Genomic DNA, 15,298 nt, shown 5'->3' on the forward strand with positions numbered 1-15,298 from the left:
TGTGTTAAAAGAAAAACTTCATGAAGATTTTTTATCGTTTTTTTTTGTTTGGGGGGGGGGGGGGTATTAAAATAGACACATATACATCAACCTTAAAATTTCCTTTAGGATTTCTGTTGTTTTTGATGTTTCCTTAAATTATTTCCATGTTTTCCATGCATCCTCTATGTAAAAGCACCTAACTGTACTGACAATATTGTATTCCGTTAATTTTTGCTTTATCTATCTTTTGTTGCACAGTTCCTCCTTTTTGTCAGTTATCTGAAACGCACATATCCAGGTTACGTGTTAAAAGCTTAACCAAAGTCAGGGTTAGATAAAAAAAAAAAAAAAAACCAACCTAGACATTGGTAGACCCCTGACTGTTAGATTCCCAGTCAAACAGCGAAACCGAGCTTATTGCACGGTCACTGCTTTTCAAACTATTCTTTAATGACCCCAGAAAACAGAGTTGAGAATTGTTGATGAAATTCGACTGTCTGTGTTGTGTTTGAGTTTTATTTGTAGAGATCAAATGTTGGCAAGGCGTATACGTAACGATTACCGTTTAAAACAATAACTGGTCGTTTTGTCTTGGTTTTTATTTATCTATACTTGCCTTGTGTGGTTATTGTTGTCAAGTCGAGTTAAACAATTGATTAATGCTTGCATCGTTCCAGGAATAGTTACTGAAATACCATATAAAACATTGACCTCGGATCAATATCTTCTAAGGCATATCATGCTAGGAGAGACACTAGGGAGTCGGATTCCGTCACAAGCTCAGAAATTGCATTCCAAGTGGTCGGCCGATATTTCAAATGCACACGTTCTCAAAATAAATATATGAAAAAAAAAGAATCATGCAGACCTTTTCTTTGTTTACTGTTCTATCTGGAAAAAAGTGGGTATAGTTCTTAATTAGATCCAACCTTTCTCAATTAGCTTTCCTTTATCTGATGCCATCAAGCCAACGGCAAAGAAAAAAACTACTTGGTATTGGGAGCCACGGTGGATCTGGCAGTTCTCAAAATTGGCTTAAGAAAACGAACCACTAAATAATAGCTTTATCACGCAGATCGTTCCGACGTTTTCCGAATTTTAAAAGTGTTTACTGTTCTGGGAAAGAGTGTGTATAGCCCAAACATAAATTTACATGGCTCCACTCAGTACTCAAATTAAGTATTTTGGATGGAACGTCTACTAACGATCCTTAGATACAACCTATTTTCTGATGTCATCAAGTTAAGAGCAGAGACAAATGATACTTGGCTTAGGCAGCTTGGTGATTCCGGGGATAAAGCGCTGACTCACTAACCAGTAGGTCCCGGGGCCCACGTTGGTGTTGAGAGAGAAACGGGGTTTAACGTCCACTTGACACAAACTGGGTCATTTCGGGACCAATAATTCGGTTGCGCGTAGGGGTCTTTGGCAGAGGGAGGAATGAGAGGACCCGGAGAAAACCCACGAGGTTGGACGGGCAGCCCTACTCCTTGCCACGTACAACCACGCCAGTTGAATCAATGACAGACCTTATGATAAAACGCGCACGTGCTAACTATTCACCCCCCCCCCCCCCGCCCCACACACACACACACACACACACACCTCGGTGTAGGTCCAGAAGGTTCATCGGGATATTCCAGCCATTGTTTGTCTTTGTCAGTGGTGCAGCCGGGCGGGGAACCTGGCAAGGACAAGCGCCTGGTGGTTCAGATGGATGAAAAAAAAACCGAAGTCGCGTATATATCATTGGCAGTACGTCAAAGATGTACTGGTAGTTGGAAACAGAAATAAGAGTAGGCAACAATGCAACTGTCCGGTTCAGATTTCCTTCATAGCACACGTCATTTCACTTCCGGGTGTCAGATCACCTCGGTGCCCTATAAAACCGCGGGAAGATTTTAACCTTTTTTGACCTGCGTTGTAATTGGTCGACGAGGCTAGCTGTTGATGAGACTTATATTACTGTCCTTTGATCGTTTTCCAATCTCTAGTAAACAACATGTAACATTCTTGTATGTCAGGGGCTTACGTGTTTAGTCTAATCAGATTCAATGTTTTCACGTGTGTGCCCATGAAGCTTCGTTATTAACACCAATACATCCTTTCACTGGTTGACGGAAGCCCCGTAAATCCTATCAATGTAATCCGATTGTCCTTTTGTATAGAAACAAATTCACTCGACTTGCCATCTAATCCCAACCCGAACTGATTTTTCCTATAACAATGTTCGATTATTCTTACATTATAAAAGCCATGTATAAGACGTAGATTACACAACGTCAATGATATATGAGCTGTCTGACCCATCATTGGAGCGCGAGAGCTAGGATACGTCAATTAGAACACTTGAAATGTTTCATTCAGTAGACAGTGGCTTTACAAAAGAAAAGGGCATCCCCCCACACTCCCAAGTTAGTCAGAGAATCTCTGTGTTAGGGCTAGTTCCTTTAGGAACTAACTGTCTCTGATCGGACGATGTCCGCTGACAGTTCCTATAGCTGCAATATGAAAATACCGCTCTTCCCCACCTCTGGTCTAAGGCTATTTTGGAACCCCTGCCTAGCAATATTTCACTGTGATTCTTTAGTTTTCGCAAAAGGAAGTATTCCTTATCATATCTGATACAACATTATAATAATTCAACACTATTTTCAAGTAGAATTTTGCGATTAAATGCGGTCTGCGTATGTTCGAGTCTCGGAATGGCTGATCAGTTCAAACGTATTTTGTGTATGTTTTTAATCGCAAAATTCTGCTTAAAAATACTGTTGAATTATCATAAATGTGTGTCAGCTGTGGCAAGAAATGCTTCCTTTGGCAAACAAAGGAGAATCACGGTGAAAAATAGTCGGTAAGGATTCCAAAATGAGCCGTATTTTCATATTGCAGCTATATAGGAAGGGATAGGAACAATGTTAGGGCATGACTGGCCCAAAAAGCCAGATATCTGGGACTATAATAGGATATTTAATATAAACAAGGGATCGCTGAAGTTTCTTAGAATGACTTATTTCAAAAACAGACTTGACAATCGAGGTTAAAATTTGCCATACACTACATAGATCCAGATGAGTTGAGAGAGAGAGAGAGAGAGAGAATGGGGTTTAACTTCCACTCGACACAAACTAGGTCATTTCGGGACTAACATATGGTTCAATTTTAGTTCAATAATTCGCTTGCGCGTAGGGGTCTTTAGCAGTGGGAGGAAACCGGAGGACCCGAAGAAAACCCACGAGGTTGGGCAGGCGACCCTACTCCTTGTCACGTACAACCGGGGATTCGAAACAGATGAGTTGATGCCCATGGTCAATTCCTTGAATATGCCCCAAGATTCGAGGAAGACATTTTGAATATGTCAAAATAGATGAAATAAACATTCTAATCATCTCAAATAGAACAAAATTAATAGCGATACATAAAAAGTTCATGTGATTTCCCTCCTTTTGATTGGATGCTACCCTGAAGGGGGTGTCCGGGCTGTTACCCTCTCTACTCTCCCAGTCTCCGCACTCTTACTCATTCAAATTCAACCATTGGAAAATTAAAACCTGGTCCGTATGGATTTTTTTTCAAAAAGGGGAACCCAGATTCGCTATAGGTAGCCTACGGTAGACTTTGGACATTTCGTGTGCTCAAAAGGCCAAGTTTTGGGGATATTACCGTTAAGAATTCTGGACGATTAGATCGAATGTAACATACCTTTTACCTTACCACTTCCCTGCCCACATTACACCCCCCCCCCCCGATTTCAAACATTAAATAATAAATAAAACGATATTCCTTGAATAAAAATTGCACTAGTATCTACAAAATGCATCCTTTCATACAAGGAATAAACGCACATAATGTCTCCAGGCAATAACGCTACGGTTTATTCATAATCTGTGTTTTATGTTTCCATACAATATTACTGTGGACATTAGGAAATATTTGTATTTATGAATTTCCGGCGTAATCTCTGCTCAGTGGTTTTATACACGGTGCCATTTCCCATATTTGTAACGGAATACTGGAAATAAGAACTGTTAACATAATATTGACATTGTTATCATGTCATTAAAATATTGGTCTAGGAAACCACACATTGATTTGTATGTTTGCACACGAATACGATCCTAATATACCCTTATAATGTCGGAAGGTGGTGATCTGAGAGGATTTTTTTTAATTGTATATTACGTCTGTGTAAATGCCATTCAGCGCATGCTTTTATCCTAGAGATTTCCTGGAGTGATTTCTCTGACGTCACGACTGTCTGTTCCAACAGAAGAAATTTTTCCATGACTTAGTATTGACTGAATGGTGTTTTATATCGGACTCATTTCAAAGACCAGAAAATATAAAACCTATACCAAATAGTATATCGCCTGCCTAGCCGGATGGATCTTCACCAGGTCCCCCGGTTTCCTCCCACGAATTATTGAAATAAAATTGTGCCTCGTTATAGTTCCGAAAGGATGTAGTGGGTGTTGTGTGGACGTTACGAAATGACCTAGTTGATGTTGATTCGACGCTACGCCCCTCCCTCATAAAATTATAGATAATACATCTTCAAAAAAATGTTGGAATTCAGATTTCTATACACTACGGAGAAGACCAGAGAGAGAGAGAAATGGGGTTTAACGTCCACTCGACACAAACTAGGTCATTTCGGGACTAACATATGGTTTTAATTTTATTTCAATAATTCGCTTGTGCATAGGGGTCTTTAGCAGTAAGAGGAAACCGGAGGACCCGGAGAAAACCCACGAGGTTGGACAGGCGACCCTACTCCTTGTCACGTACAACCGGGGATTCGAAACCACGCCAGTCGACTCAATGACAGACTTTATGATACAGCGCGCGTACGCTAACCATTCAGCCCCCCCCCCCCTCGGAGAAGACCAATGAATCCGCCTATAATCAACAGTGTAGTTAGGAACAGTGTAGTCTAAATTCATGATTGGTGCTTTTGAATTGGAAAGCGTTTAAAGTATTCTCCAACGTCTTTTACTCTTTATATACTGAGTTGGTAATGGTAAAAAAAAAGTTTGGTCAAGAAAAGAGTCGGTGGGTGGGGGTGGGCACCACTTAGAGTTCCTGTAGGACATTACGACAGATAACATAATAAGAATATTGTGGCCTAAACCATAAAGATAAAACAAAATAGAATTAACATCTAGTAGTTTTAATGAGTTGTGGACATAATGGCCAAAACCAAAAAGGGCCAAAACACATTTGGTCAAAAAGGAAAAAAAAATTGGTCATAACGGCCAAACAAAATTTAGTCATAACGGCCAAAAACATTTGGTCACAACTCCCAACTTTACTCCTACCTGCCTTTCATGGCCTGTTTATAGACTGTTTACAGACTGCTGGAAACTTTTCACTAAATACAACTGTTGAATCCGCATAATTTACTTTTTCTAAAGGTAGATGTTCTATCAATTTCATTATAGTTCAGGATATTTGAAAATTTAATACTCCAATACTGCATTATTAAGAAGGAAAATTGAATTAGGTGTTACATTGTATTTTAAGAAATCACAAAGCTGCTATTTTGCTTTTTGTTTTAAAATAATCCATGGCCATTTTTTATTGGCTTCTTTTCTTATAAATCCTGATTATTTTTTTAAATATTTGGTTGCTAAAACCATTACCAATAAAATATTTTATGACCAAAGTTTGTCCGTTATGAACCAAGTTTTGCCGTTATGACTAAATCGTTGGCCGTTATGACAAGAAATGTTTGACCGTTTTTGAGTTTGGTAGTTATGTCCATAACCCGTTTTATTCATGTTTTAATTCTGTTGGTCGAGAAATGGGGTAGCTACCCGGTTGACGAAACATTCGGTTTAAAAGTTCCCCAGATAAACTATTGGTTATCTGACTGATTTCCCTGTAGGTTCTACTACATATACAGACCAACCTGGTTATATAAGATGGTCAGCAATGGTCAGCAAGAGAAATGATTTTGTTGACCGAAACTAATATAAATCGATGGAGCTTTATCACCACCAAGTATGGTTTCGTTTGATCGTTCCGATTTATGAGGTTTTTATCAGACAAAGCTTCCGCAAATTTCCTGTCAATTATTCATTCGGTAATTCCTTAGACAGTCAACGGAGATGTCGTTACAAACATCAACTCCAGGACTTTGTGATTGTTTATGATAGTCATCTCACTGTTGACCGAGTTTTATATGGGGAGCCTGTATGATGTATGAAACATCGAACATTTAGCTTATGATCAGCTTACCCATCTCTTAATGTCAGAATACATTATGGGAATCGTAAAACGTTAATAGGCTATCAAATTTGTGACTCGAGACCTACTTGTTGGTAACAGGCACTGTTATTTTAATGAATTCTGATCTTATTACTTTATGAACTAACGTCCTTTGATGTAGCTTGCGATAACCACGAGTTAATCCGTGAATAAACGATTTCCATTAAATTGGTGCAAAGGGAAACTAATACTTGCGGCCAACCGCCCAACCACATTCGCCAGGCGAGTGGGATTCCAGCTATACGAAATGGGAGGGCACAGCTATTATTTTTTAATGTTTAAGTAATGCTACAGGATGGCAAATGTGTTTTTTACGTGTAAGTTATGCAACAATGCTGCCAAATGACGCTACCTCAAAATGTAAAGTCTTACATATACTTTAGTGGAAGCAAAATGACAAAAATAATAATGTAGACAGCGGTGTAAATTACAAATTAGAGAATTGTACGTTTAGATTAGTTGAAATGGTGATGGCACGCAATTCCCGCTCCCAGACAAAGTGATTATTATTTACCCAAGTCACTATAGTATACTGTTATTGTTGGTTTTGATTATTATCCTATTTTAAGATATGGGAATAACCGGTTTCGGAAACTATTTGGGAATAACCGGTTTCAGAAACGCTAACGTTAACTAACAGTTGGACAAGGAAATTGAGTTAACAGGCTGTCAGTAGTGGGGAAGGTGAGAACAGAATTCTTGTGGTGGGTGTTGTTCATAATAAACAGGAAACGAATTTACGGGTCCATCTATCAATCTTTAAATTCTCCAAAATTGACCGGAAAGAGCAGCTTATCTAAAGTACGTTATACGTCAGCCCTAGGTAACTTTTTATAAGATATCTGTATTTGTGTTATAAAAGGAACTTCAGCTTTTAGTAGAGAACTCTTAACTAGAAACTGGCATCGTTTCAAGCTGATCAGTCGTATCACAATCGGTAACGGTTGACATGAACGTGAAACAATGTTGAATGTATGCTACCACAACGCAGCTGAACAGTTCACTCGCCTATATTGCTAACACATTTTTTTTGTAGTCTTTTGTTTTAATGATAATCTCGTGTCTACATTATATTGTACCCAAGCCAGAGTTTAATCTAAGATATTGGAACCTCTAGGGTTGTATGAGCGATGTTCTCTCACTTGGGATTAGAACGCACAGTAAGAGAGGCGATAACAGTAACATCCTCGTAAAGTCGTCAAGATCATAATTTCATTACACGTCTAGAATTTGAGACGTAATTGGGTTATAAGATATATAAGATGTTCTAACGCGACTACGGTTACTTTGCCTTCACTGAAATGTATGTCAGTATTATAAAGTAGAAATGTCGGATTACTTTCCTGTATTTTCCTGGGTAGAATAACGATTTAGTTTTACATTCAGGGTAACTTTAAACGTTACAATTTTCTTTTATTTCAGATTCCCATTTTCTTACGGGGATAATCGTGTTCGGTTTCGAAAAATCGTTGACAGATAGTTTCCAGCATTAATAACATTCGGTATTATTTGTAACTAGAGTATAAATTAGAAAGTTTTACATAAAGCAATGGCCGAATTCATCTATACTTATCGACTGGAAAAGTCATTTCATTAATTGGGAACCAATGACACTAATGCTATCATGGCAAATTGAATCTAGAAGAGTAAAGGAATCCGCACTTAGTTTTATTTTGTAAAAATGATCCTAATCGGATAATAATTATTAGGGGTTTAAACCACCACTTGATTAAGAGACTAGTTATTGGGTTTATGGTGAACCCTTCAGATGATCTGTAATTGCTTTATAGAAGTGGTAATAGATTAAGGTGTATGTTGTATAAAGCATCCGACGACAACAACATCCGGGAACAACTGTCATTCGGACCAAAGAAATTAACCAGTTTTTGAATAACATTTCAAACAAATCACGTCAGTGTGTTTTCTAATTAACACCCGCCACCGTTGAATATTCATCTTCATTGGTCGTGGGTTCTGGTGAAAGTTATAATGTGCTTATTCCCATGCCAACGTTTTCTAGTTTAAATACTGGACTATTTTTTGTAGAGCCTATCTATGGTACCACCAGTTGAGTTTTCCCTAAACAAACTTTCTTGGCCCAAAGCGCTGGGCCATTCGTGTCTAATAGTGCACTATAGACAGTCCACAAATAAACAAACACAAACAAACCAAGAAAATAAATGTCAGTCAAACACACGCGACACCAAACATTTCTAAAAATCAATAGAGTCAATCTGAATTTATAACATTCCATAATTGTGTGCTAAATTAAATTTTTTTTGGAAAAAAACCCAGACTATAAGAGGCTGCACTTTCAATACATGTACTTAATAATTTTATGGAATTGGTCACCGGAGATTAGGGATTGGAAATGCCCCCCCCCCCCCCATAAAAAGTGATTTGTCTGCTTGATTTATATTTACTTTAAATGTCACAGTTGTCTTTTATTTCAGAATCTCATTTTCTTGATGGGATAATCTCGTTCTGTTTGATTTCAACAACAACTGATCTCATTTCATTACTATATCCAATTGTAACTTACGCAGATTCCAAATGCGGGCCCAGAAAACAGGGTAGACATTTGGTATGGAGGGTGTCGATAAGACTGCTAGACAATAACCAAGAACATCCAAAATTGATATAATGTTTTGGTTCATCTCGCTCTTGAGATTCTGTAACGACCAATTAACCATCATATAGAATATGTAGCCTCCGCAGGGAATAATTTCTGAGGTGAAACCGCGGACGCTTCTCACCATTAACGCCACAGGTACGTGTATAGGTATTAATCGGGCATTTTTATTGGAATATATCGGAACGTCACGACTGCACTTTCCAAAATTCACTTAAAGCTAGGTTCCCACCCTCGCGCGATTCGTTAGCAACGCGACAGTTGACTATGCTTAGCTGATCGTGGAACTTTTATTTACTTCTCTGGAATTTTACGTTTGAATACGAGGTAATGCGATTCGGTACGTTCTGGTATGATTTGGTGCGCTTGGATGCGACATGGTCACACTGGTCAATAACAGATGACACTTTCAGATACGATCAGCTCCGTTCCGATAGGATTGTCCCTATTGAGTCCACGATCTGGTATTATATGCATATTCGGCTGGAAATCGTTATACAAACCCATGAAGCGGTCTAATTCATGCAAAGTATCATGCAGAGATACAGTGCCTCTGATTTTCGCGTAAGCTACGTCTGTCAGATCGGTCGAAATAACTTGGTCTAGTCTTCGACACGGAATCAAGGGTCAAAGTCGAAGGCACCAAATTCAATTTCTTTTGGATTTTCCCCCAGTCAAAACCCCACCTAAATCATTGATTTTGGAACTACTTCACGAAATGATTGCCCTGTTGGAGGAACTGCCAAAACTATCAAAAATTAACCGTCGCTACCTGGCTGCGACTTCAGTATCTCCTGTACGTTTTAATTTCGGCATATGGACGTGTCTACGGGTAAAGGCGCACGTCTCTTCCGATGCAATTGTATTCCTGCTGGAAAATGATGGTTCCTATTAAAATTAAGAGTCCAGAATAAAACTAATAACCAAGAATAACTTCCTCTAGTATCTGAAATAGGTTGGGTACAAAATTTTTAACGCGTTAACCAGTCAAAGGAAATTTTAATTTGCTCACAGCCCTGGTGTGGTCCATTGCGTTCGCATCTGACTACAGCGATTTTCAACTGTATAAAGGTACTTATCCAGCGTCTAGTGCTTTTTACTCGACTACCAAGGCCCCTAGCCCAGATAGGCCTACGCATGCCTTACACCTGCAGCTTTAACACGAATAACGATTCATCTTGAAAAGAGTACCGTCAATAATACCTGTCAACGGGTTGGGCACTACATTTATTATTAATAATTAGTGTGATCAGTGTAAATATAACGCGTTGGTCGTCAAATCGTCAACGACTCATTTGGCCTATTACGCTGAATACAAAATGGTACTTTCATTAACATATTTTTAAGCCACGGCTATTATTTGTTTGTTGTTTTTTTCAGCCCTATAGATGCGTCAGCTTAGATATTGGTTTTATTGGTGAATTTGAAACGTGTTTATATAATGTTATGATCTGGTGTATCGGTTACGTTCAATAAGTTGTGTCGTTCTCAGTTCTTGTTTGGAGACATTGAAAATCGATAAACTGATTAACAAGCCATTTAGAAAGGAATGAACACCGTGGGCATATAATTAGAAACATGATGGGAAGACACGGATTGTAGATTTATCACATTACCCTTATTAGTAAGTTTTATTTTGTAGTGTGTTGAACAAGAAAACGTCAAAGTCTGACCACTGATTTGCAGTAATTCAAAGGAGCTAAAGGTCTTACTCAATATTTTCCATAATATTCGAAAATTAAAAGCACGAATTAAAACTTGCAGTAATTTAAAGGAGCTAAACGTCTTACTCAATAGTTTCCATAATATTCGAAAATTAAAAGCACGAATTAAAATTAAATAGTGGTCCATTTTAATCAATATTGATGTTGCTATCTTATCGTGAAAACATGAGAACCTAATATCCAATATTTAAGACACAATTAACATTTTATAATCAGTATACGAGTTGTGTATCCTATGGTTTCGGGTGCTATTTGTAATGAACCAAGAAAATATATCCTACAAGACAATGCGAATGTAGCCTAAGTAGTAATGGATGGTGCACAAACGTCAAAATAATACTAAAAAACGTGTAGAATGAACCAGCCCTTCAATTTGAACTATTCATGTATTTTACCCAATATAGGCTAACTGATTAAAAATTACAATATTTAAAAAAAAATGAATATAAATCACTTTAAATACATTCATATTTGCTTTTAGACCCATGTTCATCTATTTAAAGGTTCCAAAGAATAGAGCCATACGCCCTTTAAAGTTTGTTCGACACCGGAAAAGAAAAGGGATTGCCCACACATTTTAACAGTTTAATTAAACTCCGCAATTAGCTAGAAAAAAAACACTGTGGCTCGATGTTGTGTTTAAATTAAAAGTCGACCAATTAGCTATAGTCGGATCACTATATTACTCCTAACACTTTACTAAAACTATAAATCAGACGATCGATGTCCCCACACTTGGCCTACTATATAATTGGCTATAAATTTCAATCTATCCACCACTTAGATTAGTGGTAGGCCTAAGCCTGTTTCTGTTATCTATCTATTGTAGGTCCGTGTTATAAAAATATGCCGAAGCTAGGACAGCTTCTGCAACAGCCCCCGAAACAATTAGTAGGGCCTACTGAATTACCTGTAGCCTACTTAAATCGATGGGCAATTAAGGGGGTGGGACTGGGGGCTGCCCTCTGCAAACAGAATGAAGTTGGGTAGGTCTACGTAGGGCCTATTATCTTTTTGCAGCAGTTACCAGGGGTTCTTTAACTTTAACAGCCACGAGACCTCGGTTTACCGTCCCATCCGAACGACTTGAAAGTCTCTCTGCGGTGGGGCCCAGAATATAAGGTGCTTGCACAGTAGGCTAGCCTAACCGGGACCCGAAATCGCTCCCGATGTGAGTCGAGAAGGTTCCTCGTTATTTTTCAGTGTGTTTTCCCATTTTCAGTGGTGCAGGACGGAAGTCCTGACAATGGGAAGCATCTATAGTCGTTCGGGTGGGAAAACCCCAGTTCCCAGAGGTACGCGTAAACGTAAAACCCAACCTAGCTTCTTCCCTTTGCGCTGTACTTACTAAAGTTGACAACCTGAGCAATTGTAGTCTGTGAACTTCTTAAACGAGCGGTGCCCACTGGCATCCGTCGTTACAGTAATAGCAAGTATACCCTGTTCAAAAATAACAGAATGTATGGTTTTTCATAAGGTGTTGACGCCAGGCTGAACTCTGACTTTGCGTCCATTATCATGCAGGCCGGTAACAAAATGATAGCGTGACCGCGAGCTACTCTAGCAGACGACAGATGTGTGGTCGGGGGAGACACGAGGAATTTATCATTTCTTCACTATGTTTTGAGCCCTAATCTATGATTTTCGAGAAAACAAATTTCTTTTTTTATTAAGACACACCTAATAAACAACCAAGGCTCGAGAATAAAACGTAAAACCGCAAATTTTTCATCGATAAATCTGAAACAGACTTGTCTTCGTAATCCTCGTCTAACAGCCATTTTGGTCAATAGAACGGTTATTCTTCCGCGAAACAAAAAGATCCCACATAAGATATTTGTTATTTGTTAACGATCGGGGTGCGATCAATACTTAATGTACATATAATGCGTTGAAAATGTACAAAGATACGAAATATTTAGCTTATTTAATCTCCTAGGCGTTCGACAAGAGTTTGAGTAAGGCGTAGTGATAGCGCACTTTACAAATGTGACGTCAATGGTGTTACCGTAACCTTGGTGTGATTACAATTCATCATACATACATACATGGCGAGGATAGTCATGCTGTATTTCTTTAACTTTTGATATGTGATTAATTATTATAATTGGGGAGTACCGTTGTGTGATGCTGGTGTGTTCTGAAAGTGATTTAGATAGGTGCGTGCACAGTGCAGAATGAATTTCGAAATTCCACCAGGATTAACTGATTTGTTGCAGGATTTTACTGTTGCGGTTTTGAGAGAGAGGCCGCCGGAGTTGGTACAATTCGCGGTGGATTATTTTAATAAACTGAATGAGAGTAAGAATGCTGACAAGTATCAGAAAAGGGGCGGTGTTAGATTTGTTGATTCCCCTGTTGCAGCATCCCCTCTCCCAATCGAACCCATGCAAACCGATGATGAAGACGACGATGAGCCAATGGGTAAGAATACATTATTCCGACCCTCTGTTAAGTTGGTCCATTCATTTTCATCATCACTCAGTTTGAGTCAATGACATGTTTTATAAGTAAAGTAGTAATGTAAGTATAGCTATAAAAATGGACCAGTTACCGGTAGATTAATAAAAGGAAAATGAATTTCCCAATGTATGAACTAAGTCTTCATCGCTCCGTAGTACTAGTAGTCCAGTAACTTTAACTTGAGTTGCACTGCAGTAAGCCTGAAAGTGAAATAATACAAACGCCTTTTCAGATCAGCATGGGTGGATTTAACAAATATGATTATTTATTAATTAATTGAGAAAGTCAAATAGTGGTCACCCCACCGGTAACTTACCCCTTCCATATCTAATAGGCTTAAATCATGATTTTAGGCCTTTGTTGGTTGGGGTCACTGAAACAACCAAGTAAGATGCAACCAACACTGGCAAGGAAATATTGCCGGACATTTGACTTACTCCTTAGAAAGTATATATTTACCCATCACTCAGTCAAGAAATATAATAATATTATGGCATTAATATTACAAGTACTTGAAATAACAAAATTGAATGTTTATTTCAATTAATCTTGTTAGCATATAAATCTATTACATTTACATGAGCCTAATAAATATTGCAATCTTCCTCTTGAGTGAGACACAAAGCAAAGGCGGGTAGCTACATGTAAGTAAACTTGGTGATTGAGAGATTAAGGTCAATAAACTTGGCCTGTTACATTATTCCTATATAAGCTTATTGTACATATATGTAGGCTATATCGTAAACCTGAATAAAAGTAAGCTTATTCATTTAATTCACAATTCAATCGATGTCAATGCTACAGACATGCCATTGATTAATTGCAATTGTATACTCTTAAGTTTATAATGCTTGTTTATTGCGATATTTGTACATGTATACAAAAGCCACAGTACATTTATACAAAAGCCACAGTACATAATGTATGTAATTGACGTAAATGTAATCTCATTGATTCAATCACTACCATCACTACTTCTATTCCCAAGTCTAAAATTTAATACTGACAAGTTCCAATTAAAAATAGGTGATATCTTCATCATTTAATGGATTAATGTAAATGCACCAAAAGAGTTTGTATTTTACAGCCTATCCGTCTGATAGTCAGGTTGTCATTTGAGGGATTTTGAATCTTGTGCAAACAACAAATTGCGAATATTGAATCTCTAAAAGGAATATCATTCTAAAAGTGGTTAGCAACATTCAGCATTCTCTGCAGATTCAACTTGCACAATATTTGCAAGTGATTGAAAATAACACAAATGAGGATAATTGGCTTTAATAGATTAAATTACGGTTTATCAAATATCCAAAACCCTGCAAACAATCGTGAAAGTTTCAGTGGGGAAGTACTATGTAAAATAGTTTTTTAAGATTAGTTTCTAGTCATATTAATATTGAATGCTATGATTTCTCCCATAATGTTGATAAGCGTTCTGCATTTCACAAAGGTACTGTACATGTATGCCATGATACATGTATACTACTGTATTTCAGAGTGAGTTACACATAAGAGCAGATATTAAACTTTAACCAGTCAGGGATTCGATATTGCACAGTAGAATGTTTGTTGTTTATTGACCTTTCAAGTTATAGATTCTTAATTCCACTGGACCTGTACATGAATAACACTGTGAGTTAAAAGTAACTTGAGAATACACAGTGAACATAATGTTTACTAGCAGATTGGCCATCAAATAATTATAGAAGCTAGCTTTGAACTCAGCTTTAAAAACTTTAAATCGAAACCTACTGAAACCCCAGGGATTAGGGTTAGGGTGATTTTTTGAGTGATGAAAATTGGAAAATTGTGTATTTTCAGTATGATTTCAATTATTTGAATTAAAATATATGTAATTATAAATTGTTGTTTCTCCATATGATTTGATTTACAGATATATCAAATTTGAATTTGAAGCCTGGTTTATAAAACCAGTTTGAGTTTCTGTGGCTAATGTGGTCTATTAGTGTAATTATATTAAACATTGACTTGAAATCACTTTGAGTTATCACTGGGGAATACAGTACACATGTACTTGATGTTTAACGGATTAGGGACACCAAATAGTAGAATCTTGGTGTTTATTGACCTTAAATTGTAGAATCACTGTAGGGAATAGGAATTAACATTACCATTTACTGGGCTAGAGATATTGCCTAGTAAGTGTTTATTGGCCTTCACATCAGATTTGTGGTGACAATCTGAACACTTACAATGTAACAGTATT

The 15,298-nt window shown here is 37.7% G+C and overlaps 1 protein-coding gene across 1 annotated transcript in view; it reads left to right on the top strand.

Moving 5' to 3' along the window:
* The first annotated feature begins 12,607 nt into the window (after positions 1 to 12,607).
* LOC126828807 (cAMP-dependent protein kinase type II regulatory subunit) overlaps positions 12,608 to 15,298 on the top strand; it is a 71,957-nt gene continuing 69,266 nt past the window's right edge. The window contains exon 1 of the mRNA XM_050558813.2: positions 12,608 to 13,032. Within this exon, the coding sequence (XP_050414770.1) occupies positions 12,786 to 13,032 (247 nt within the window). The 5' untranslated portion in view covers positions 12,608 to 12,785. The remainder of the gene's footprint in view (positions 13,033 to 15,298) is intronic.

This window comes from Patella vulgata, chromosome 7, assembly GCF_932274485.2.
Source record: "Patella vulgata chromosome 7, xgPatVulg1.2, whole genome shotgun sequence".
In the NCBI taxonomy this organism is placed as follows: Eukaryota; Metazoa; Mollusca; class Gastropoda; family Patellidae; genus Patella; species Patella vulgata.